Genomic DNA, 26833 nt, shown 5'->3' with positions numbered 1-26833 from the left:
TCTGTCATTTAAAGGAAAATGTGGTGTTGGTATATTGTGGAAAGTTACTTCCTTATTCTGTGTAAGTTATTCTTTCCATTTTACTGCCAGAAGATAAAGACTATTGGTTTTCCTTTAACTTTTTTATAATCTTACTTAGTATCTCCTAATGTCCCAGTTTGATCATATTTTTAAAGGAAATTTTACAGGATTTCTGAGTTTTCCAATCTTTTAAAGCCCTGTTGGTTATGATGAAAACAATAATTTTGAGTGCAAGCTTGTTTTCATGAGTTTGGGGAAAATATTCTATAATTCTGTGGGTGGTTGAACTTTCTAAATAGGGAAGTCCATACAAATGATTATTCTCAACTATCTGATCCTAGCTTATCAAATAAAGTTTATATCAGTTCCTTAGTTAACAGTTCTTCAGCTTACTTAGTTCATTAGCCACAGAGTTGTACTTCATGGTGAAGGGGACATAATTTTACTGTGACACTACCCCAAGGCACTTTGGGCATACTTAACTGTTGAAATTAGCCTTGTGTAGACTGTTAAATTCACAAAAGCAGTGCAATATGAGATAGGGTCTATATTTTCCCAAAATAATAAAAATGAATATAACTTTTGAAAATTATTTATGGTGTGGCATTATGTTCCTTGGAAACAAAGTATTAATTTTTTTAATGAAGTATTAATTAGTATTGCTGCAGGCATAAATATGGTTCTAATGTTTGTTTGGGTTTTTTTTTTTAAGATTTTATTTATTTATTTGACAGACAGAGATCACAAGTAGGCAAAGAGGCAGGCGGAGAGAAAGGGGGAAGCAGGTTCCCTGCTGAGCAGAGAGCCCGATGTGGGTGGGACTCAATCCTAGGACCCGAGATCACGACCAGAGCCAAAGGCAAGGGCTTAACCCACTGAGCCACCCAGGCACCCCTGGTTCTAATGTTAATAGTATTGTCAACTTCAACTTACAAGTAATATTTAAATATTCTCATTGAAAAAAATCTTTTTTCCTAAAAAAAATAAAAATAAAAACTTTTTTTGTGGGTCTTTGATCCCTATTAGATATTTTTGTCTATTTTTTAAATTAAAAAGTACATGTAAGAGCAGTTTTGTATTCTGTACTAGAGCATAGGTCCTACTATGACAATGTTATCAATCCCGGCCTCGTTCTTTTTAGAGGACAGCTTCATTAGCTCGGCTTCCTTTATATTCTCTTTCTATGGAATCCTAAAGGATTTGTTTAATAACTGACTCTCCACCAGGTCTGGATTTCACTACTTTTCTGCTGTACCTTAGCTGTTTCAGTTCCCTCTGCCCAACCCTTTTGTCTTCACAGTGATGAAGAGGTAATTGTAAGATGCCTATTTTTCTATTGGCTTTCAGAATCTAAATGAGCCACACTGTTATCAACAGGTGAACCATTTAAACCCCAAATCATAATAAAGACCAGGGGTTCTTTCCAAAAAGAAGTTTAGTAATTTTCTTGAAAAAAGTTTGCTTAGATTATCAATCTTTTTTTTTCTTTTAACATCTCAGTTTTCTGGTAGAGGAAACAAGAAACGGCAGCTACAGTTACAACTTTTAAAAATTTTTGGAGAGAAAATTATTTGTGGAACCAAAGCTGAGGGTTTTTTTCCTCCTAATCCCTGATGTTGAAAACATTTTTTAGAATACTGTTACACCTAAGTGGCTCCAAGTTGAATTCTTGATTCTTTCAAAATGTTCACAAGTAGGCATGTAGAGAATATGTGCATGCAAATAGATAGACCTTTTGGGCAGGAGAAGAATAACCTAATGCCAAGTTCACTGAAATAATCACCTCCTTAGGGACCAGTGTACTTTGAGATCGAGTGAATGACACATTTCTTGTTTTTTCAGCCTGGTGCTCCCACTTCTGTGCAGAGAAATGGTGGAACTCTTGGACAAGGGCGACAGTGTAGTGAACCATACAAGTTTATCAAATTATGCATTTTTGTATGGTGTCTTTCCTGTAGCACCAGGAGTGGCTATCTTTGCAACACAGTTCAACATGGAAGTAGAGATTGTACGTATATGCTACCTTCTAAGTTTAATTGTACAGTTAGCAGAAAAATGAATTTTTAAAGCAGAGAGATCAGCCTTCTTTTATGAGAATTTGATATGTGAAAGCTACTTCATTGTAAATAAGGAGGCATCAGGTAACTTCAGGTAATAGAGTTACTTAATCTGGGGTCTTTTCTCGGCCATAACTTTTTTCATTAGTCTTTTTTAGTTTTAAATATTTTATTGTTGCACTTCTGCTGAAGCCTAAAGGTTATTTGTAGTATGGTAACTTTTGAAATTTGGGTAAAAAAAATCTGTTTCATTCACTGTTAATTCACCAGATGCAAAACACCACATAATCAGTTGCAGTAAATAGCTAAAATCAATTAACACCGAATTATTAACAGTGTCTAAGCATATGTTATCTATAGCACTAAATGTTTTCAAAATATAACCTGAAGGAACTAAACTGTTTAACAAAGGTTAGTTCCATTATTTAATCTGTAAAATGTTTACCTGGTAATTTTTTAAAAATTGATTTTATTGCCCTATATTTTATGAAATAGTGTGGAAGGAAACTGGTCATCAGTTTAATTAGATCATTAATACGGTTTTACTTTCTAGAACCCAGAAGATAATCATCAGCTTGGGGTGTCTAATTCTGGTTATGTGTGAATATTAATTGAGCATAGAGTGGAAGAGGAGCCAAAGGAACTTAACTGTGTTTTTGTTTAAGGACTCTCAGAAAGGGGGATATAGTATTTGAGAACATGCTGGAATGTATGATGTCTTTTTAGTGACTCTTGCTTTTATTTTAGAAGCCTTGGTGTGCTGTGACTATTTAAAATGTAGGGTCATTGTTTTATTGAGACTATGACCTTTCTCTCAATTTGATTTCATTTTTTGCAGATAACCTCAGGGATGGTAATAAGCACATTTGTGTCTGCGCCAATCATGTACGTTTCTGCCTGGTTACTAACCTTTCCTACAATGGACCCTAAGCCATTGGCATATGCCATCCAGAATGTTAGTTTTGATATAAGTATTATCAGCCTTGTCTCCTTGGTAAGTACATTTCACTGTAAATATGAATGAAAACCGCAGAATGAGTTTGAAAATAGCTTGGTAACAGAAAGTTAGGATTTAAAAATCTGTTTTAAAAAATCTCTTATGCAATAGAGAAAACTAAAACCTGCCCGTAAAATGTGATATCAGCCTTCTGAGTTGTGTCTTTCCTTTTGAGAGTTAGAGTCGTGTAGCAGATGAGGCGTGAGATTTAGTCAGACCTGCACTGGCTTTTGGCCCTATCACCGACTAGGCGTATATCTCAGCCTTTCTAAGCTGCAGTTTTCTCAGTGAGGAAATAGAGATACTAATTTTACCTATTTCCATGGGTTCTTTTAAGGATCGCATATGACAATGCATGTGAAAAGCATCTGCAAATGGCAGATCACTCTACGAATACTATTGGTATTAGCTAATTGTAGAATCATGGGGTTGGAAGGGATTGTCTGACCACCCATTTAATGACAACGAAGCTTTCTGGATAAATCTAGTTCAAATTAAATACTAAAACATCTAACAACTGGAGTTGTAGCTCAAGTTGCTTATGGAATTCAAGCAGCATTCTGGCTGGGGAAAAAACAGCTTTTACTGTTAAAAGAAGGAGGTAGGGGTGAACATGTGTGTGGACAACAAGTAAATGTGTTATTAATGTAATTTCTAGGAAATTTCACTTCTGTTACATATTCTTAAAATCTGTGCTCTTCGACAAGAGGACAGTCTAGGGAGAGGGATGATATGAATTTTGATTGATAGGGAGGGGAGAAGAAAGAAGGAAATCAACCAGCATACGTAGCTGGCCACTTTAGAGGGAGAATAGAAACCCAATCCTTATATATATGAAGAATGCAAGATAGTTCGTCTCAAGGTGGGCTGTATGCTTTGTTTGAAGTCAGACTGCCTGGAATTTGGATACCTCATGAGGCAATGGTGGAATCAAAATTAGAAGAGTGCAGTAACTGCATCTCCCATGAAAGATCTTTTCCTGAATAGCTGGCTGTGAGCCTGTGTCCTACCCAGCCACCCAAGGTGGGGGAAGTTAGAACATGACCTTGGTCAGGGCATTAGTTCTTAAAGACCCTGTCGTTTTTAAAAAAAGATTTTATTTATTTATTTGTCAAAGAGAGAGCTAGAGAGCGTGCACAAGCACAGGGAGCGGCAGGCAGAGGGAGAGGGAGAAGCAGGCTCCCTGCTGATCAAGGAGCCTGATGCAGGGCTCCATCCCAGGACCATGATCCCAGGATCATGACCTAAACTGAAGGCAGATGCTTAACCGACTGAGCCACCTAGGCATTCTGACCCTGTCATTTTTGAACAGTTAATTTTCAATAGGATCTCTCCATGCTTTGTTTTCCCCAAAATATAAATGACATATAATTAGTTTCAGGAATACATCATGGTGATCCGATACTTTTATACATTATGAAATGATCCCCATGATAAGCCCAGGTACCGTTGTCACTGTTCGAAGTTATTATAATGTTATTGACCATGTTCCCTATGCTGTATATTGCATCCCCAGGACTTACTTATAATTGTACTTCTCAGTCCGCCTCCCCTGTTCACCTGCCACCCTGCTCCTCCCGCCTCTGGTGACCAGCAGTTTGCTGTATCTATAAGTCTATGTCTGTTTTGTTTTGTTTGTTCATTTGGTTTGTTATTCGGATTCCACACAGAAGTGAAATGGTATAGTATTTGTGTTTCTCTGTCTGACTTATTATTTCACTTAGCATGATGGGCCCACTAGCGGGTCCATCCATGTTATCGCATCTCCATGCTATTAATTTTACTTTGGGGGGTTTTACACCTGGGTGGCTCAGTGGGTTAAGCCTCTCCCTTCGGCTCAGGTCATGACTGCAGGGTCCTGGGATGGAGCCCTGCATTGGGCTCTCAGCTCAGCAGGGAGCCTGCTTCCTCCTCTCTGTCTGCTGCCTCTCTGCCTACTTGTGATCTCTGTCTGTCAAATAAATAAATAAAATCTTTAAATTTTTTTTTTTTTTTACTTTGGGTATGGTAATTTACCTTAATATTCTTTGGGGAACTAGGCAGATTAAAGTAAATAAAATATTGGAATTTCTTTCTGAACCAAGATAAAGAGAGTGCTCTAAAGAAGCCAATCAATGAGTTATTTGATAAGTAGTCCAAAGGTTAAGAAACCTGAATAACTTTGAACCTTTTGTCTTTAAGATCTGGTCTCTGGCTATTCTTCTTTTGAGTAAGAAATACAAACAGCTCCCACATATGCTTACAACTAATTTACTCATCGCACAGGTTAGTAGACATACAGATACTTAGAACTATGCTTTTTTCACTGATTATTCTACTATAAAGAAGAAAATTATTTGGCTGGGTTTTTCCAGTTATGAAGTCGAAAGTACTTTTTACCAATTGCAGTTAATTACAACTGATCACAATTAATTTATCCCTAACTTATATACCACAATATGTCTTGAACTATATAAAGTTGAGGCTAATAATGGCATTTGGTGATAATTTTACACTTTGAATAGAAATAATCATTAAAAATTGAACTCTCTCAGGATCTTATTCTTCTAGTCAAGTCTTTGCATGACTCAAATTATAAAACAAAGACGTTTAACATTTTTTATGTAAACAATTACTAAATATAAGGTTAGTATTTAGAATGTTTGTTTCAATTATGTACACTGCTAAAGACCATAAGAAGGGTTTTTATCATAAAACTTGAAGTTTTAGTATAACTAGCATGATAATTATTCAGCAGTGCTTTAAAATGAATAATTATAATAAATTTGCTGTGAATAAAACATTTGTCTGACTGACATGACTATGACTGACTTTGTTCATAATTTTTTCTGCAGTCTATTGTCTGTGCTGGAATGATGATATGGAATTTCGTTAAAGAAAAAAATTTTGTTGGACAGATTCTGGTGTTTGTTTTATTGTACAGCTCCCTGTATAGCACCTACCTGTGGACAGGTAAGATGGATCGTGAATGCAAATTTAGGTCTTCCATCAGGAGAAGCTATCTGAAGTCTAGTAATCCAGGACTAATGCATTGTCTCAGGCCATTGTGCTCACTAGCATAGGCAGTGTGTGAAGCCAAGTTCCGTTTCCATGGTATAGAGAAATAGGACCTCATTTCTGCTTTGGATGCTGGGGGTTTCCAGTCACGTGGTCTTTTTCCTCGGGATCTTTGGCTCTTGGCCACAGTCAGCAGAGCTCCCTTTTGGAAGCAGCAAGAGATCAGGTACTAGGGGCAAGTGGAGAAAGGAGGAAGAGAATGTCAGAGGAGTGTGAGGCCCATGAGGTATGTCCCAGAGCTCACTATCAGAGTCCAACCAAACTGAGTGAAAAATCTGATCCTGCCTTCAGCAGATAGCTTAATTTTGCAATCTCAGTTTCCTCATCTGTGACATTGGGTTTTTGCACCTTACAGAGTTATTTGAAAACTAAATGAGATATGGGTATTTACGCCTGGTATGTGGTAGGCAGCCAACAACAAGAACTATATTATTAAACAACAGGGAAAGTGGCTATAGGAGAACAAGAAAAGTAAGGAATAAAAGGGTATGGAAATACAAGAGTATATAGTAAGAGAGACTATTTCTCATTTCAAATGGCTCCCAAAAAAATAGTAAAACACTTTAGCATATTGCCTTTTTGAAGTATAGTGTTTAATTTGGATGCGTACATTCTGGTATGTTTGCAAAACATTCTGGGTGGCTGTTTTGTATCCATACCACAAATGTGAACTGATACAATGGCACAGAAAAGGAAATTGTAACATGGTAGGGCTGGTTGGAGCCACTGTGAGGAGGCAGGTGTCAGGAAGTGGCTTCGAGGGACAAGCCTTTGATTTCATGCCTTCGAGATCAAAAGCAGGGCTCATCTAAGTCAATAGCCTTTTGAAGTGAAGCAACAATGTGGTGAGGAGTTCTGGAATGAAAACTTCAGTGCAAACAGAAGATGTGTGGTTTTGAAAAGCAAACAGCTGTAACCAAACCACCGTGAGCTCGCTCCTTGGCGACTCCCAGGTTGAAGCTAAACCAGGTGAGTTGTTACACAAAGGAAACTATTTGCAGCAAATGAGGAGATTGTGGGGAATAACTTCCAAAGCTATGGCTCCCCGAGCAAGGGTGACTGGGTTCCTTTTGTCTAGGGTTAGGGTGAATATTCAGGGAGGGCAGTCTTGTCATCATATGTGTCAAGGTGGGCATCAGGTCGCACGTGCACCCTAAGGAGAGGTGCACTGTATCGTATGTTGTGTACATGAGGCTTGTGCTCCTCCTTCCGTGGAGGTTTTATTGCTAGGAGGTTAAAGGTAATTGTTGGTCATTCCAGAGGTCCCTTGTGGTCCACCTGCACAGGTGCAAGATGGGGGTTTTGCTCTACCTGGTCTGGGTGGCCTCCACCACCTGTTGCTTCCTCCATTGCTTGAGGGCTCGGTTCGGTTTGCATCACGTGTTGTTATGCCCAAGGGGTCCTTTGCCTGAGTTAAGCTGGAAAGAAGAACTCAAGGAAAAACATGGGGCAGATGTGTGTTTGTACAAGCAGATAAGCAATAAAGGCCAGGTCTTGGGATCTAGCTGGTGACATATCTTGTGTAACGTAAGAGTTTTCAGGAGATGTCAAGTAAAAGAGCCTAAAGACTTTTATTCCCAAATACAGTTGGGCAACTTGATCTCTAATACTTAGATTTCTTAAGGCGAAGTTTACCATGTGAATAGGAGAGCAGCAAATAGATCATTGTATCAGAAATCCCCAAATCTGTCTGTGAAATCCTCTTTAAGCATACATGCCAAAATCTATCTAGAGACCTTGTTCTGAATTCCTGGATCCCAGTGAAGGTGCTCTTCAACTGAGAGATTATTAGGCTAGAACAGAATTTTAGACCTAAAGTGTCGTTTTAAATCATCCTGTTCAGCCCTTTTCAGTTTCACCCATTTGCCGACCATCTTTACAATTTTTGCTGCATCTGCATGCCACTTGTCCTTTTTTTTATTTTTCCCTAAAAATTTACTCACTTTTTTTACTTAAATAAATTGAACCTTATAATAATAAAATCCCAGGTTTCCTGTGCTAGTTTTTCACATACGTGTTAAAATAAACACAAAACTAGTCCAAAAATTTTGTATAGTCTCTTATGCTTTGGAAATACTAGTATAGTGTAAGTCCTTTATTTTTCAAATGAGTTCAGTGAGGCCCAAAATGTTTAACCTATTCAGGTAGGAACTCTCACAGCTTCTGCCGGCAACCTGGGAGAGATCCAGGACCAGCCTGGGCCTGTTTGTAGACCAGTCTTTGCATAAGACAAGAATGATGACCTTTGGGACTTTGAAGAATGCTCTCACTTCCATAATAGCACACTGTTGGGTACCTTGTTGAAAACCTAGAACTATAGAAGGCACAAATGTATTTAGGAAGGAGCAGTGGCATTAGAGTACCTCCTGAACTTGCGGGTTCTCTGTAAGAAAAACAATTTGCAAGAGCCTCGGTGTTCATTTGTATTATTCTAGCACAGTGTTACTTAATCTGTATGGTCTTGGGTCTGGGTATGAATTCCATATATACAGCTAATAAACAACTTTAAAACCGAAGCAGATTCACAGATGAGAGTCCCAATTACAAACTCGGTAATTCTAATTGGCAACATTCATGACATGACAAAGGATCTTGTTTTGCTAATCTGAATCACAACTTGAAATGCAAAATGGAACTCATTCCTCTGGTTAGGATTTAAAAAAAAAAAATTTTTTTTTTTTTTAGCATGGTTTGCCTTTACTTTCATGTGTGGGCTTATGACCTGGTTCATCTCACTGCGTTTCTCTCTTCAGACTACCATAGAACCTTCGCTGGGATCATGTGTTGTTATAGTTGGCCTTCACTTGGCTCAAATTTACCGTTTAATCAGATGCTGGCTCTGAGATTATGAGACAGTGCTATGGTTATAAGATGGGCATCTTAGATGATTATCATTGAAAATATACCAAAGAGACTTAAAATTTCTCACAGAAATGTCTAAATCCTGCAGAATATGTCTTAAGAACCCTAGGGGTCCGTGGACGAGTTTTAGAAACACTGATAGAGTTTGTAGTCCTGCTCTGCCCTCTGCTGGCTATGTGGCTTGGGCAAACCCTTGTGTCCATATCTATAAAATGAAGGTGTTCATTTCAAACAATGATCCCTTCCAACTCTGAAGCTCTAAGATTCTACAACTACATAGAATTTATGGAAAAGGATGTTACTTGTATAAATAATTGGATTTAAGATGAAAGGAATGCTCAAGAGTTTTAAAACATTTATTTTTGTATTAAGTTCACATTATATTTTTATTAAGGTCTATCATTTAGACTTGGGGCATTTTCCAAAAACTGAACCAGGGTAAGAATTGCCTATACTTTCTTAGCACCGGCAGAGTGAGGGTGTTTTTATTTTTAGACTTGCTCTGTATCCAGTTAAAAATTTTTTTAACAAATATATAAATTCCGAACACCAGTCAAAAGAATAAACTGATTTGAGCTTTTGAAAACTTCCTCATATATAAAACAAGAAGATTTGCGTAAAGAAATAATACAGGAAGGAAAACACGAATGATTATGAGACAAACATGCTTCAAAATATTGAGGCCAGTATTTATTTAGAAAGAGTAAATTCTAGGATCTAAACCCCCAACTACCATCGAAATAAGCTTGGTTAAAGTTCTGTGAGGTCTGATCAACATCGAGAGTAACCATCTACCTTTCAATTTCTGTTTCTTGTTCTTAGGCCTTCTGGCAATTTCTTTGTTTCTTTTGAAAAAGAGAGAGAGTGTACAAATTCCTGTTGGAATCATCATAATATCTGGCTGGGGGTAAGTGGACAGTTTTCTGTTTGCCTATATGTTTCCATGCACACAGTTACTATTCATTGTCTCATTCTCTCTCTAAACCTTATGCCAGAATTCCTGCTCTCCTTGTTGGTGTTCTTCTGATAACTGGAAAACATAATGGAGATAGCATTGACTCAGCCTTCTTCTATGGAAAGGAGCAGGTAAGAAGAGGTTTTTGACAGTTTTTTTCTTGTGAACATCTCTTTTTCCTTTGTTCCTGTGTTTTGCTATACTTATATTAAAGTTATTTTGAAAATCTATTCCAATGTATTGTATAGCCCACTAGTGATCCTATATCACTTTGTTAAGTCACACTTTGATCTGTGGTGAAGATTTTATAGGTCTTCATCCATTTTAAGCTGAGGATTTCCAAATGCTTGAAACTTATTGGGTCATCTTAAACCCACTTATGAATTCTGTTTTCTCTTCTGGAGGAAAGAGTGATTAATTTAAAGCTATTTAGTAAGTCAGCAGTAGTAATAAAAACCATGTTCTTGACTTTCAATCCTATTATAAGTATAAATTTTAGAACAATAAATACCTGGGGAAAAATGTTTTTGAGAAGCCATAGTGTATCTGCTGATCAAAATTCTCTAGGGCTAGCCTCAAGGATGTGTGTTTTTGTTCTTAAAAAAAACCTTCAAGAGATTTTGATTTCTTATCCTCTTTTTTGTTTCATAATTTTAAATTTTATTGGGTTGCTGTGGGAATAAACAAGATTACATGTATAAAAGACTTTGACCAGTGCTGGCATATGTTAGTATGCAATTAGTATTAGTCAGAATTATTTATGTTTAGTATTATTACCATAACAGTGTCTCCCGTTGAAGTATGCTTGAATGCCATATTAAAGCAAGCAAAAACTGAAATAAAATAGGTCTGTAAGCAGTCACTTAGCTTGCTTACAGAGGAAACCAATGATATTGATGGAGAGTGAAAGAAGCCACTACAGATCTTATTTTCTCTTCAAGTTAATCCTAATTTCTCTTCAAATAACTTGCTCCCTTTCATATTCTTACTCCTTTTTGAGAACCACTGTCCCAGAGCATTTATAGCTGTGGAGAGATTGCCTTTCCCACCAAACAAAAATTCTCTTAAGTTGTGCTACTAAGGTGATCAAGCTGGGATTGTGCAAAGTGGCCTAATGTCTCTTTGCCATACTGGCAGATGGTCATCACAGCAGTCACCCTGTTCTGTAGCATCGTGATAGCTGGCATATCACTCATGTGCATGAACCGCACCACCCAAGCAGGACGCTATGAAGGGTTCGACCAGTCTCAGAACCACAAAGCAGCAGAGCCTGGGAACGCTGCCTTTGAGGAGAGTCCAGGGCCAGCAAACGAACCAGAACCTTTTACAAGTTCTATCCCAGAAACAGGTATGATACCGACATAAAAAGACACTCTTACGTGCCTATATAGCCTATATCCTAAGTGTTTTGCTTCAGGGAACTTTCTTGATCTCGGGGTCATGAGATCAAGTCCCATGTCAGGCTCTGTGCATGCCCTGTATGTATGTCATTGAACTGGGCTGGCTTTATGTCTGTTTTCTGAACAATTTCATCTTAGCTGCCTTAAGCCTTCAAACTTCTGAAGATAGGAGGGCTGGGCCAGATGATCTCTGTATTTTCTTTTCTATTATTCTGTGGTTCTATTTTAACCTTGAGATGGCATCATTATCTTAAATATAGAAAGACACTTTTAATAGCTTATTATAGATGGTGGTTTTTATACTTTGAAATCTTTTCTGTTAAGAACACTGCTGAAGAATTAAATCATGTTATCAATGAAAATTTCAGCCTAGGCATTATTCCTTTTTCTAGCGTATTAGATTTTAATACACTTTGTCACTGAAGTTGTTATTCTATTAGAATCCACATTAGAAAAAAAAAAAAAAGAATCCATGTCAAGGAGCACCATGTCTTATATCTGTGTTTAAAGGACACTGCATGAGGTGCCTGGTGGCTCAGTTGGTTAAGCATCTGTCTTCCACTCAGGTCATGATCCCAGAGTCCTAAGGTCAGGTCCCCTGCTCAGCGGGACATCTGCTTCTCCCTCTCCTGCTCCCCCTGCTCGTAAATAAATAAAATTTTCAATAACTAAAGGCTACTGCATGCGCCCTCTGACTATGTGGAGGAGAAGCTATAGCTCTATAAAGCAGATGTCTCAAGGCATCTTCCATAAACCAATCAGCCTGTAAAGCAGCAAGGGATTTTCAGCAGTGTATGTCTGAGAAGACAAAAGAATAAGATTGTTTTGACTGCATTTTCTAGACTGGTAGGAAACACGTTCTTGAAAGAAGCAAGTCTTGAGCTGAACATAAAGGAGGAGAAGATTTCAAAGAATTAACGAGAGTGGGAATTGTGGGCGTGCCTAACTAGTCTGCAGACCTGAACAGGCATGGGGTTCATGGAGGACACTAAAGAATTGTCCAGGAATTGGAGCACCTGGGTGGCTCAGTGGGCTAAAGCCTCTGCCTTCAGCTCAGGTCATGTTCCCAGGGTCCTGGGATCAAGGTCCACATGGGGCTCTCTGTTCAACAGGGAGCCTGCTTCCCTTCCTCTCTCTGCCTGCCTCTCTGCCTACTTGTGATCTCTGTCTGTCAAATAGATAAATAAAATCTTAAAAAAAAAAAAAAAAAAAAGAATTGTCCGGGAAGAAGGGAAAGGCCTTGTTAGATAGTGGGGGTGGTTGGATGGAGAAAGAGGGGCCAAGTCCTCAGGAACTTTCAAATTCAGGCCAAGGAGTTTCAATTAACTATAGTAAACAATAGAGCGCTAGGGCATGTTTTTAAGGAGTGATGAAGTAAAAGCTGTAGTTGAACAAAGTGTTCAAATTCTTAGTTGTCAAAGCACAGTGGTAACTAATAAAAACAGCTAGATAGAAACACTCTTCCTTGTCATGCAATGAGGAGACAATATGTAAAAGAGCCAGTCCTTTGCCTGCCGTTCTTTAAATGTTAACCTCCAAATAAGCACATGTAAATTCTTCTTGAGAGACACCATGTGAACACGTTTCCATTGTGGCTGCATGGGAAGTGTGTGTGTGTGTGTGTGTGTGTGTGTGTGTGTGTATGAGGGGGTGGGTTGTCTGGTTTGGTTTGGTTTGGCATCTCTGGAAGTTATCCATTTCTCTTGTGGTTGGGCCTTATTCTCCTGTGCTATTTTATCTACCTAGGTTGCTGCTCCTGCTCCATGGGAAATGGTGGATCACACTGCCCGTCCGTTGAGCCGGTAGCAAACACAAGCACCAGTGGGCTTGTGACTCCTTCATTTGAGAAAAGTAAGTGCCTCCAGCTATGAGCATGGGCCTAAGGAACAGAAGAGTCCTCTCCTTATACTTTAAAAGATTTCAGCTTAGGATTTCATAGACGCTACACTGCTTATGTAATCTCAAATAAGATGGGGAGAAGTGCTGATAGGGTAATAATTGTGCATGGATAGAGTACTCATTTAAAAAAATAAAGTTCGAGGAACCTGGGTGACCCAGTTGGTTGAGTATCCAACTCTTGATCTCAGCTGGGTCTTGGTCTCAGGGTTGTGAGTTCAGACCCCACATTGGACTCCATAGTAGGTATGGAGCCTACTTAAACAAATAATAATAAAAAATAATAAAGTTCTTATAATATAGTAATTGGTGGTATTATATATACATTTTTCCAATAAATTTAACCCGTGTAATGATTCCAAGAAGTTTGCCACATGCACCATTTCCTTTTTTTTTTGGACTTTTTTCTTATTTTAACAGCTGAGACTTTTCCCCCACTCATTTCCTTTGGGGCCAAGACCAATTAGTGCTTAATTATCTTTTGAATCTATATACTTTCAATATACCCTTTCTTATAAAATAAGAAAAATTTTTGAAACTAATAATCTTTGACATACAAAGTAAAAGACTGAATTACATTTGTGGTCTGAATTTCAAGTTATTTGTTTACTTGAGCTAAAGTTGGTATGTAACATTATATTAATATAAGGTGTACAACACAGTAGTTCAAAATTTGTATACATTACACAGTGATCACCACAATAAGTCTTATTACCACCCCTTCACTCTTTTCACCCTACCCTAACCCCCTTCCCCTCTGATAATCAGCAGTCTGTTTCAACCTTGCCTTAGCTCTTGGTTGTCGCTAGACCCTTTGCGATTATCAGCCTGATTTATTCTTGATAGTTGCAGTTGGTGAGGGTGTGCTTTGGTCCTGTGCAAAGGGAGGGACCTAGATCCAGGCAGATTGGAAGCCAGGTCCTCAGGCAGCAGCTGTTAAAGTATGCAAATATATACAATCCCGTGGGACCACAATCCTAGACACTGCTGACCTCTAGACCAGGGGATCTGCAGGTATCCCCTGGGTGATAGTTGCCAAAAATCAGGGCTTCAGTCAAGTATAAAAGATCCTTTCTGGGAGATACCAGTGAGCTGTGGCAAGGCCAAGTTCAGGGGAGAGGTGTGCACAGGTGGTGTGTCCCTGCTTATGTCCTCTGAGAGTACTTCTGCAGCCTTTAGATGTGTGGCTTTAACCTGAAGTTTGTCCCTCAGGTGAAAGCTTCTGGACAATCAAATGGGTCTTTTCCATGTGCAGTCTGGGGCTGTATTTCAGTTTGCTGTCTGTATATTGCCCAGGATATAGTATCCTGTTCAGCACAATCTTTTCAGTTGTTACCCATGGACCCCGGATGCACAGGCCTCTCCAGCCACCAGAACCAGGCAGTTGAGTGGCCTCTGTGTGGACTGAGTTTGCCCGCCAGTTTTAGCAAGGCGGTGGGAGAGTGTTGGGTGTGGGACATGCCTGTGCCAGGAAAGAGCATCCGGAGTGGGGCGCATCTGCAATTTTAGCAGAGCTGGAGAAGAGCGTTCTGGGAGGGACATGCCTTGGTTTTAGCCATGTTATGTATGCCTGCACCTGCCTCCCTAGCAAGGTAGAGGAAGAGTGCGAAAATTGGCACTCTCCAGCAGTTCCATCCACAAGGAAAATTCCCATGAATCTTTAAGATTAGCAGTTGAATCTCCTTCACATATAATCCAGTCACCTCTCAAACTGCTGCCTTTGTGCTGCTTGCCCAGATGGGTGAGTCCATGCATGAGCCCCTCAAAAGGAGTATCTCAGATCTTCACAGCCCTTGGGCCCCCTGGACATAAGCCCCATGTTTGGGGCCTCATCTGTCTAGTGCAGGTCCCAAGAGTTGTGGTGCCCAAGCTGGAGAGTTCTAAACCTGTGAATCCTTCCCTATTGTGAGTTGCTGCACCCCTGGTGAGCTTTTCTGCCTTTCCTGCCTGGCTCAATGTGGCCATTTTCCCCTTGTTGTGGAAGAAGCAGTTCAGCTAGTCTTCAGTTCTTTTTAGGTGGGAGTTATTCCATAGAGAGTGGTAGATCTGGTGTGTCTGTGGGAGATGAGCTCAGGGTCTTCCTCTGCCACCATCTTGGACCATCCCCATGCGTGCACAATGGAATTCAAATTATTGAAAACAACTGAACACACTTAGGTGAAATTGCAGTGCACTTTCATTGATTATGCTTATTTATAATTAAGTTAGAAAGGAAAACGCCCCAAAGCCATCTTCATGACAAAACATATGTCAACTGTACTGTTGCCAAGCCATTTCACTTTTATATAAGAATTGTGAGGATTATAAATAACGATGTACGCAAATCACTTAGCAGAGTGTTTGGAATACATAGTAAATGCTCATTAAACAGAGTTGCATTATAGTGGTTGTTATGAGCCAAGCAGGGTTTATATTTGGCTGCTCTCTGCTGGCTAGCAATGAATCTTTTTTTTTTTTTTAAGATTTTATTTATTTATTTGACACACAGAGAGAGAGAGAGAGATCACAAGTAGGCAGAGAAGCAGCAGAGAGAGAGGGGGAAGTAGGCTCCCTGCTGAGCAGAGAGCCTGATGCGGGGCTCAATCCCAGGACCCTGGGATCATGACCTGAGCCAAAGGCAGAGGCTTAACCCACTGAGCCACCGAGGCAGCCCGCTAGCAATGAATCTTAATAGTGGAACTCACACTTCTATAGAAGGAAGTGAAAATGTATCAGATGTTGAGCCTTCACTGACTTTCTGCTAGGAAACCCCATTTGGCATTCAGTTCAACTGTCTTTCAGTTTTTTTTATGCCACTTGCTTAAACTAATGTTTCTTTACTTTACATCATAATTCCCAAGGCTTTCCTCCTTATGTTTTCTCCCTATGCAATACACCTAATAATAAAGTCTGTCAACGACTTCAATGTGTAATTTAACATTTTTTGTCTCTGAAAATTACGTTATGTTCCCCTTATCTGTCATTTTCTTCATGAATAATGCTGATTCTTGAGAACTCTTTTATGTAGGAGCGTCTTAACATTTTCTGATCCTATTTGCAAAAGTTATACAGAAAGAAAGCCATCATATATGGACTTCATCTACTCATATAATTTAGTATCATTCCTTAAGCCTGAAATAAAGAAAGGTTGAAGGAAATCAAACTATGAACAAGTGAGAATTTTTAGAGTTTAGCAGTATAATTAATTCCTCATCCCCAAAACACTGGCACAGCACAAAGGCAAAATCAATGTTGCAATGTGTAAGAAAGGTAAATGAAAGATAATAAAATTTATTTTTATCCATTTTTATAGTATCTGTATTCAGTATTTTAAGACCAGGCTTATTACATATACTGAGATAGAATTTTTCTACATCAAGATATACACAAATAATTATTATTAAAGTAGGCTCATACTAGAGAGACAGTTTGGCAGACTGCTTTCTTTTCACATAGCAACACTGTGCACTTCCCTGTGCTGTTAGCCAAAATGTTGGGCCATATTTAATGACTGTATATGTCCTTTTCTGGAAACAGGTTCTAGGAAATACAAATTTTTATGATTGCCTTGAGAGTTAAGAGCTGTAAAATTTTGGTTTCATCTTTGACTTTTAAAAATCAGACTGTATGTTCAATTAGACATCCATTTTGTAAAACATATTTTCCCCTGCTTTTGAGGCCATGGCCATATTGGAGCTGAGGCAGGAGAGCACAGGTTTCTTGGGAAAAGCCCCCCCTGCCCCTTTAGGCCAGAGAAGGGTCATACCTATAATTTGGACTTGCTTCTGCATGTCAGCAGAACGGTGTTTAACAGTTCTGATTTCTTAAAGGTCTTTTCTAAGGCAGGTTTTAAACTCTTTAATGAAAAGCAAGGGAGAATAGTACATTTGTGTTACGTTTAGTGAAACTAGGATATCCATGACCAATATGTAAATTTGTTACCGATAAATCATGAGCTATTAATTTAGCTTTAAAAAAAGAAATCAAGGTATAGATATAGATTTATAATATATAGCTAATGGCTATAATAACAGCTGATGGCATGAGGGAAGCATCCAGTATTGCTAAGCTAAAAAAAAAAAAAAAAGCAAGCAGGCTGCCAAACTGTGCCTTTGTTTGATCCTACTTTAATAAAAAGTACTTGTGTGTTCTTGGTGTAGAAAAATTCTGTAAGTCAAGGGAACACCTGGGTGGCTCAGTCAGTTGAGCATCTGCCTTCAGCTCAGGTCATGATCCCAGGAGCCTGGGATCGAGTCCCACATCAGGCTCACTGCTCCGGGAGAGGGAGAGTCTGCTTCTTCCTCTCTCTCTGTTGCTGCTGCTCTCTCTATCAGATAAATAAATAAAATCTTTAAGAAAAAAGAAAAGAAAAATTCTCTAAGTAGATACAGTAAACCTGGTCTTAAAATATATATATGTTACACTGTTGACTAGTGTAGAAGGGAACTGTGGCATCCTCCTTGTATTTTTCCAGATGCAAACACTTGACAAGTAGAACTCTCCTGAGACCACATGAAAGAGCCTCCCTCAGATTCCTTCTAAAATAATATACTGATTCTGAGCTGAATGTGCATATGTGCTGGTTTGCTTCGAAAGTCATTATGAATTTAAAATGCATTCAAATAAAAAGCTCTGATTACAAATTGTTGTACTTACTGTCTTATAGATGATCATTGTGTGAGTCGCTGTAACTCCCAGAGCTGCATGTTAGTCCAGGAAGAAGAGCAGTATCTACAGAGCGGAGATCAGCAACTGACTCGACACGTGTTGCTGTGTTTACTTCTCATTATTGGCCTGTTTGCTGTAAATGTTTCTTCTGATTTTTGTTTGGGGGCCATTTCTTTAAATGTTTGGCAAAGATTTTATTCAGGCATCTGGGGGAAACTTAGTTGCTGCTTCTGGGAGGGGTGGGTGGCAACCAGGCCAGTCTGAATCCCGACCTTGAGCTGTTTTGGGGAGCAAGGGAGGTGAAGAATTCACAGCACTCTGTAGCCTAAATGCCCAAATAGCCTATTTGGTTTAGTCTCTGAACCTGTAATTTGGTAAGACCAGGTATCTCCATGCTGTGTATAGGGCTGCTTATTCTAACATATTCCTTGCAAGACCGACCTCAGTTGGATAAATGCCGACATGGTTTCGCAGGAGACACTCGTCAGATAAATAAGCCTTTAAACAGAATTTTTCATTATGAAAATAACACAACCACCTCATACCATGGATAGTTATAAGATTACTGCCTTCTATTTTTAATACACTTTTCCTGGTTCTAATTGTCATACAGATTTATACCCTGTTTTGTCACCTGTGTCAACCATTTTCATGTTGCTACATAGTTCCTGTTACTGGAAATGGCTCCTCAATAAACCATAGAGGAGATACGTTATAATTTACTCAACCACTTTCTTAGGGATGGTTATTCCTAGTTCTTCAAAATGCTTAAATAGACATCTCCATGTAATATTTCTGTGTGATAGACTCTCAAAGTTGGGAAATCTAGACCAAAGAGTACAAATATTTGGATGCATTCTCTCAAATTGTTTTCTGAAGGAGTAGTATAGATTTGTCAAAGTACTCTCACCAGCACTGAATGTTAAAAATTTTTAAATTTTATCATTTTGTCAGTGAAATGCAGCATTTTTTCAATGCATTTCTCTGATTCCTAGGGGCTTTTAGAATGTTTTATGTCCTCTTTTGTGCATTATCAGTTATTATTATAGAATTCTTTGAGATGGTTCAAGTGTAACTTGCCTAGAGATGGGAGGTGGACCGTGTAACGTATGAAGAAACCTTTTTACATGGGGATGCTGGTTGCATAGAAAGCGATCAGCCAGCACCATTTTAACTGCTATTTAAGAAAAAAAATCAAAAAGTAAGAAATGCTGCCAAGAACTGCTGCTTAGCGATGTGATTGTTTTCATTGTGTAGAACTAATTTTAAAATCAGTCCTGTCTTGGGCTAGTCGGCAGACCTGATGTGTTATGTAAGCTTCTGTATTATAGCGCATGTCTTCTTGCTTCAAGTCTGATCAAATTAGATGCTGTTTGAATGACATCTGTCAAGAGGAGAGGTTGAAACCTCTTGTTCAAAAGACAAAGCCTCTATATTCTCTCAGTGTTTTTCCTTTTAGTCTTTCTCTGCCTAATTATTAAGCAGATAAGTTATTGTACTGTGTTCTGGATAGGGAGAAATGATCAGCTAGCTTCATTTTAAAATACTATTTTCTCCTTCCTTTACAGAATCTTTCCAGTTGTTTATGGTGGCTATTCAACCAAGAACCTGGAAGGCTCTATGTTGAGTTACAGTTTTTCTGTGCTGTGTTTAACTTTGGCCAGGTATTTATTTCCTGAGAACTTTGAGGGCTTTTTTGTTTTGTTTTCCTGGATGGGCTGTTTAGGGGGTAGTGGTGCGGATGTTGTTGTTTTCTTTTAAATCAAAATGGTTTAGTTGGTTTGCCAGCTGCTGGTATGCGTGGCAGCTGACAGCTGTTGCCGGTCTCCATATTGGTTCAAGTCATCAGAATGCACACGGAGTGTTTCAATCAGAAACACCAAATCATTTTTTGCTTTGGTTTTAAAATAAAGAATGATAATTTAAGCAGGGACAAGATGTTCCAGTTTCTTTTTAAACTTTGTGACTGTCTTAATAAGTCACTTTGGGAAAAAGAGTTACCTTCCCTGAGCCTTTAGTTTAGTCACTTAAATTGATGAATGTTGTTTCATTTATATTTTGATGTTTCTCAGACAATAGGTACTTAGATCTTTTTTAAAAAATCTTGTGGTGGGTAAATAAATTTTGACCAGGGATAGTTAGTTACTGTTCCTTGAGGACCTACTACTATATGCCAACCATTATTAAGCATTATACATTAGTCATTTTACTTAAACATAAAGAATACCTACAAAGTAGACATTATCATTCCCAGTTTACAAATTAGAAATGAAAGTTCCATGGAGAACTAATATAATAGATGCTATTGTTTTTATGTCACTATTAAAATGGATATTTAAGGATAAGTGATATTTTGTGTATTGGGAGGATACTTTTATGTGTAAAGTTCAAAATGTGATTGTTTTCAATCCCTTACCTTTTAATCAGGGAACCTTAGTCCCCAGACTAAGTATCAGGTTGAAAAAAATACTGTGTTTGAAAACATTGGTTTTAATAACTGACTGAGTCAGTTAACATTTATCAGTAAACACTCCTGCACATTTTATCCTAACATTAATTTCTTGAAATATTTCTGGTTTGTTTAGCCATTATTGTGGGAGCAAAAGGACTCTGTCCAGATAGATAAGTGACCTGTTCAGTTTATTACAGATAGAGTCAAGTATCCTAGGCTACTTGATGCCTACCTCACTTTGTGACTCTGTGTGAGATCTGATTTTGTGCCCAAGACCTATAAAATACTAGGTTGAAAACTCATAGTTTCACTCAGCATTTTGTATTCAGCAAAGCCACTCCAGGCTGAGTCACCCCAACACTGGGACCGAGAGGGCTTCACAAAGAAGCTAATGCCAGGAATGTTGCATTTGAAATGGTACCCCCTCAGCTAATGGGCCCGGTGTTTCAAAGGAGAGAGAGAGACCCTCCCCACACCACCAGCACCACCACATCCCATCTAGGTGTTATAGTAAGATCATTCCTTTTTGGTTGTTTACAGTTTGGGGGTAAAGAAAGGTAGATCCTTTGTGCAATGTATTACATTCTCCATCCCACCTCCTACCAACCGGCACTTAGATCCTTATCCCGCTGCGCCTGACAAATGGCAGTTCCCAGCCTCTTGCCTCCCCAAGCAGGGGCAACTGTCCAGATCTGTGGCTGACTTCCAGCGCCAGTTTGCTTCATCACTCCCAAAGTCTTCAAAGCCTTTCTGTAAGCACCTAGCCAACTTCATTTCACGTAAAGTTCACATAAAGTTCAGTTACTTCCTTAGAACCAAATACTATATAATTCTATAATTTCTGAAGTGTTAATAGAGAAATAGTAAATACCTAATCCCAATAGGAGATAATTTATTTTCTTTTTTTAAAAAGAGGAAAAAAAGACATAAAGCTCTGAAATGTTTTCATTTTTCTTCAATAAGCTAGGATGCAGATGTGGTCGCTCAGGACTGGTTTAAACCAGTGCTCCAACATAATTAGTAGGATAGATGACTAGAAAGAGGCAGCCAAGTCATACCTGCCTCCAGGCATTAAACTTTATAGAGGGCCTGACTTTTGTATTCCATTTAAACTATTGCTGTAATCACTATGGGTTTGCTTCCCTCAGCACTAAATATGGTGGTTTCCATAACTCCCCAGTCCTTAACATTCTAGTGTTGAATTCATAACTGTAACTTTTCCTCTTCCATAGGGATTTATTTCCTTTGGCATCTTTGGATTGGACAAACATTTAATCATTCTGCCTTTCAAAAGAAGGTAAATTTAATTTTGAAATAAATCTGTATCTGTAAAGGTAATGACAAGGCCATTCTATTAAGATACTGATATTTTTTAAGCCTTCAGTAACTGCTAGGAGACTACAGAAAGGGTAAATTGTTAAACACTGAAGAAAGGTTATATGTTGATTCACATATCTTTTGTTAATAACTATGGAGAAAATATTAGGAGAACTCTGATTAATCCAACATTGTCATTTGCATTTTAACAAGAAATGATGGATGCAGACTTCTACCTATGCCATTAACTACATAAAGTAAAATGAAACTTAGAAGTGTATTTAGAGGGGCACCTGGGTGGCTCAGTGGGTTAAAGCCTCTACCTTCGGCTCAGGTCATGATCCCAGGGTCCTGGGATTGAGTCTCGAATCGGGCTCTCTGCTCAGCGGGGAGTCAGCTTCCTCCTCTCTCTCTGCCTGCCTCTCTGCCTACTTGTGATCTCTGTCAAATAAATAAATAAAATCTTAAAAAAAAAAAATGTATTTAGAAATGGAAATCATAGATGTTGTGCCCCCAAAGGTCTGTATTTGACAATATAGATTCTTTGATATTAGGATTTCTCTTTCTATCAAACTGACAATTTCTAGAAAACGAAAATTCTCTTCTTTCTAAAATTTTTTTAATTGCTTGATGAAGAGTTTCTTTGGATTCAGATTGAGAATTTCTTTATAATAATGATAGTGTGAATACAATAATGAAGTGGGAATTCTCCAACTTGGGAGTGGCAGGAAAGGGGGGGGGCACAAGACTTTGTATATCCTCATTTGTTTTCAAAGTCAAAATTGGTAGAAATTGGAAGTACTGGTGGATTTTATCCAACCAACTATATAAAGAGTGCCCAGTAGATGGTCACTCTTCTTTCTTTTCCTTCTTCTTTTTTGTCATCATTGATATCATTACATTATTAAGATGTAGCTACTAGGGTCATAATCATTTCATTAAAGAAGAAAAGCGTAATAGAAAAGTCACTGAACTTAGTTATCAGCTTCATAATGTTGACTGGGTAAAAAAGTCAACAGATCAATTGTCCAACGTTACAGAAACAGAATCGTGCTGTATTCCAGATCCCAGTATTTGTCTCCGTGGTACTGAAATTGGAAAATGATTAAATAAAATACTTGACCTCTGTAAATTATTTTTGCAGCTTAAAACAGTAGAATGTAGAATAAGAAAAGAACTTCATTTATTGGCAGAAACTGAAATAGATCAAATATGTCAGGAGGGTTTATAAAATGTTCAAGTCTCAAGTCTCCCACCCTGCCTCACATCACCCCCACCCCACCTGCTTGGACCAGGAAACCAAGCGCAGGTTATGTCTTTGCTTCAGAGACTAACCATATCTGCATGTTGAAGATGATACCTTTGGAAGAGCCATGTTGATGGAGTGATAAGCAAGAAGGGGTTTCCTCTCAGTGTTTTCCTTTCCTTAAAAGTGGCCTCCATAATTTTGGTTTTTAGACTTGAATTCCTATGGAATAATAAAGAGTCAGCAGAAAACAGGGGTTCTCCTGTTCCTGAGGAAATAAAAATGACCTGTCAACAATTTATCCATTATCACCGTGACCTCTGTATCCGAAACATTGTCAAGGAAAGAAGGTAAGTACAAATTCCAGATAATTATATTTTTGATGATTAATTTTGGTTTGTAACAGGCTAAGTAATGTGGTTGTAACTAACTACATGGTTATTTTCAATAGCATATTTACATGTAAAAGTTAAAATAGCTATGGGTCAGTTTATAATTTGAGAAAGAGCATTTGTAAGATTTTTACACTTTCTAAGTGTTATATAACTTCTGATTTCCATATAAAATGTGAAAACTAATTGAGAATGAACCAAGATGTAGTCAAATATTAACATTCACTTCATATTGGCCATTAGTGTCTCTCACAAAACTATGAGATACACTGGATTTAGATGTGGCTTTCTATTCTCCATCTCCTAGCGGTACGTTATTTCATATTATTAATGACATTGTCAAGAAAATGAAATGAAATTTGTCTTTTATTAATTCTGCTGCTTATTTTTCCCTTCAAGTCCTAATCTTCAGTCTATGACATCATATTTATTCTTCTAATCCTTAAGGTATGGAGCATGCAGCAGGAAATGAATGTTACAGTGCCATGACTTTTGGTTATTATAAAAGAGAAAAAAAATAACATAAAAAGCCAAGTGCTTTTATGTCTGTAACTATGTATTTGAAAATTTATGCAGATTACCATTCAGATGCTATATTTACACATATTTACACATATTATGACAGTATATTTTATTAAAATATATAATTTTTATTTTTATAAATAAATAAACAATATTTATTTTATTATGAATATATAATTTTTGCCAGTATAATTTTATTATTATGCCAGTATATTATTATAAACAAAAGGTAGCCTGGTATAGCTAGTAGAAAGGGGACTCACTGGTCGGACACCGATCTCAGAGGACAGCTCCTGAGTCTGCCACTTACTAGCTCTGTGAATTGGGCCAGTTCGATTCTCTAAACCTTTGTGTTCCTCTTTTCTAAAGTTAGATAACACATCTTTGAATTGGATAGCAAAATCTATATGATGGTCCTGTCCTCGCTCAGCTTCTGGGAATGGTCAACTATGAAGAAAAGTTAGTTTCTTACCCTTAAAGATCCATAAAGAGAATGATTTCAAAGTTCCATCTGTGGATACTTCCAACGATTTACAATGATTTTTTTTAAATGAAGAAAGGGCACTCCACTTAAGAAAGGCCCACTGTGACAGCCTACTGTTGGAAGCATGGCTTTTGCTTCCGGATGAAGAGGCTCTAGCTGGTGGCCCTGTCCCTCCGCATTTTGTACGGCGGCACATTCCCTACCACTCTGTATGGTTCCATGTGCTGCGATTGGAGTTGCCTGGTCAGTCATCAGGAAGCAATTATTATTCAGTTGGTGTCTGGGGTTATAAGTGTTGGGCCATAAGTTAAAAATCAACAAGCAGGGAGAAGGATCAGACAGAGGTTGTAATAGCCAGGCTTTTGTTCAAAGTGATATCTGTCATTGCAAAGCAGAAATTTAGACGTTACTAAGCAAAATACTGATGTTAAAATATTTTATGTCCTTGAAAAGATCTTTCACGTCTATTAATCTCTTTTCTAATTTTTATATGGAACGCTATATTCATTGGTGGTTAAGTGGTCTAAAATGTTTGTCACCTACTTCTCGTTTCATCTTGATTTTCATCCGCTGTTACATGTTGTCAAGCACCGCAGGTTTTACAGCTTGACTAATGCTTGTGGACAGACTCATGTTATCTCTTACCTATTTGGATGAAAACCTACAGAATTCCTTTAATTGGTTCTTTTACATTTTCCTCCCCCCTTGTTTATTTTTTCATATGTGAGGTACCCCTTATTTGCATTAGGAAGACAGATTTTAAATAATCAAGAAAGATTCATGATCAAAGTACATTTTCAAGACCCAACATTTGTAGCAAGATAGATCACACTTCCTTATTTCCTAATGCATATTCTTTTTTTTTTTAAAGATTTTATTTATATATTTGAGAGAGAGGGGGTGGGGGGAAGCAGGCTGTCTGCTGAGCAGAGAGCCCGATGCCGGGCTTGATCCCAGGACCCCCAGATCGTGACCTGAGCCAAATGCAGAGGCTTAACCCACTGAGCCACCCAGGCGCTTCCCTAATGCATATTCTTGACGAATGTTATCAGTAAGGTTGTCTTGCAGCAGAAGGCAAGAAGAAAGACTACTTGTGGGCACTGTGATAAACAGAAAATAATGATGTTTGATTTGTGTAGTTTAGTTAAAATGTCACTTCTTAGGAGCTTACAAAAAATATTAATGTTCCTGAGACAATTAAGTGACCTCTTATACCGAAGAGTATAACTTATGAAATGAACAATATTCAGCTGTCTACAGAATGGAGCTGATTGTAAAAGGCCAGGCACTATAAAAAGAATGCTTCTTTGTAGACGCATTTACATTATGTTGTTTTTTTTACGTGTTTCTGTTTTCACAAGCATTATTGGCATTTTTTTCTGGTGGATCTTTCTAGGGTCAGGTGAGTTAACAAACCCTTTATATTTAGAATAGTTTCATTCCTGCCACACTTTTAACTATCATGCTGTGTTTCCCTGTCTCCTGTTTTTCCTTGCTTGTCCTCTATCATGCAGTGCTGATACCGGGTTTACAGAACATATGGGTGAAACATTCCTTTGACATACAGGTGTGGTGCAAAGACGTCTGCCGGGACCTTCTGTGGCTGTGACCTGGTGAACTGGCTCATTGAAGTTGGCCTTGCCTCTGACCGTGGTGAAGCTGTGATATATGGAGATAGACTGGTGCAAGGGGGAGTCATCCAACATATTACCAACGAGTATGAATTTCGGGATGAGTACTTGTTTTATAGATTTCTTCAAAAGAGTCCTGAACAGAGTCCTCCTGCTATTAATGCAAACACGCCCCCACCGGAAAGATATAAAGAGATTGAGCATTCATCCCCATCCCCTAGGACCTAAGTTATGAAGGAGACAACCCTGGGCCATATTCTAGCCCCAGATCTGTTTCTTATAAGCTGTGTGACCTTGGGCAAATCACAACCTCTCTGAATCTCAGTTGCCTCATCTGTAAAATTCGGTGAGATGTGTTCCTACCCCATGCGAACATTTTGTGATTTCATGTGTATGGAAAACTCACAGGAAACTGACTTAGGAAAAAGAGAAAACCAAGTCAAAATTTAAAGTTCTGATAGTAAGTATAATAAATACTATAAACTAGTTATGTCAGCATTTTAAAATATTGTTCCCTGCATCTGTTTGCTATAATTTCAAAGTTGACATCCAATGTACTTGTGCTTTAAATCGCCAAATTTGGCAGGTATACTGCTGGCAGGAAATGGACCTTAAATTATGACAACTTTGCACTTACTGATAGCATCTCCTGAAAAAGAATTTTAATGATTCTGATAAAAGGCCTCCTTATTCTGTTTTTCCCATTTTCTTGACAAATAGCACCCATTAAAACTAGAAGCAATATTTTTTTAAGTTCATTTTTTTCTTGCTTTTGTATCCGAAGTACTAATCTGTGCCACACGAGGCAAATAAGAACCACCATAAATATTATCTTCAAAATCTATCAACAGAAGTGTAATCTTTAACTTTTGTACTAAAGATAATTTCACCAGTTCT

General features: G+C 38.2%; 1 protein-coding gene across 1 annotated transcript in view; it reads left to right on the top strand.

Annotated features, from left to right (window-relative positions):
• Positions 1–26349, top strand: part of LOC111142428 (G protein-coupled receptor 155) — a 39991-nt gene extending 13642 nt beyond the window's left edge. Inside the window, exons 4-16 of the mRNA XM_022495537.1 lie at positions 1864–2029; positions 2917–3072; positions 5257–5340; positions 5910–6027; positions 9817–9901; positions 9990–10080; positions 11087–11297; positions 13096–13200; positions 17891–18027; positions 19461–19556; positions 21577–21641; positions 23120–23257; positions 25873–26349. Coding sequence (XP_022351245.1) covers positions 1864–2029; positions 2917–3072; positions 5257–5340; positions 5910–6027; positions 9817–9901; positions 9990–10080; positions 11087–11297; positions 13096–13200; positions 17891–18027; positions 19461–19556; positions 21577–21641; positions 23120–23257; positions 25873–26164 — 1744 coding nt within the window. The 3' untranslated portion in view covers positions 26165–26349. The remainder of the gene's footprint in view (positions 1–1863; positions 2030–2916; positions 3073–5256; positions 5341–5909; positions 6028–9816; positions 9902–9989; positions 10081–11086; positions 11298–13095; positions 13201–17890; positions 18028–19460; positions 19557–21576; positions 21642–23119; positions 23258–25872) is intronic.
• The last annotated feature ends 484 nt before the right edge of the window (positions 26350–26833 follow it).

This window comes from Enhydra lutris, unplaced genomic scaffold (assembly GCF_002288905.1).
Source record: "Enhydra lutris kenyoni isolate GAN:26980312 unplaced genomic scaffold, ASM228890v2 scaffoldscaffold1, whole genome shotgun sequence".
In the NCBI taxonomy this organism is placed as follows: domain Eukaryota; kingdom Metazoa; phylum Chordata; class Mammalia; order Carnivora; family Mustelidae; genus Enhydra; species Enhydra lutris.
This window is presented reverse-complemented; position numbering and strand designations above follow the sequence as displayed.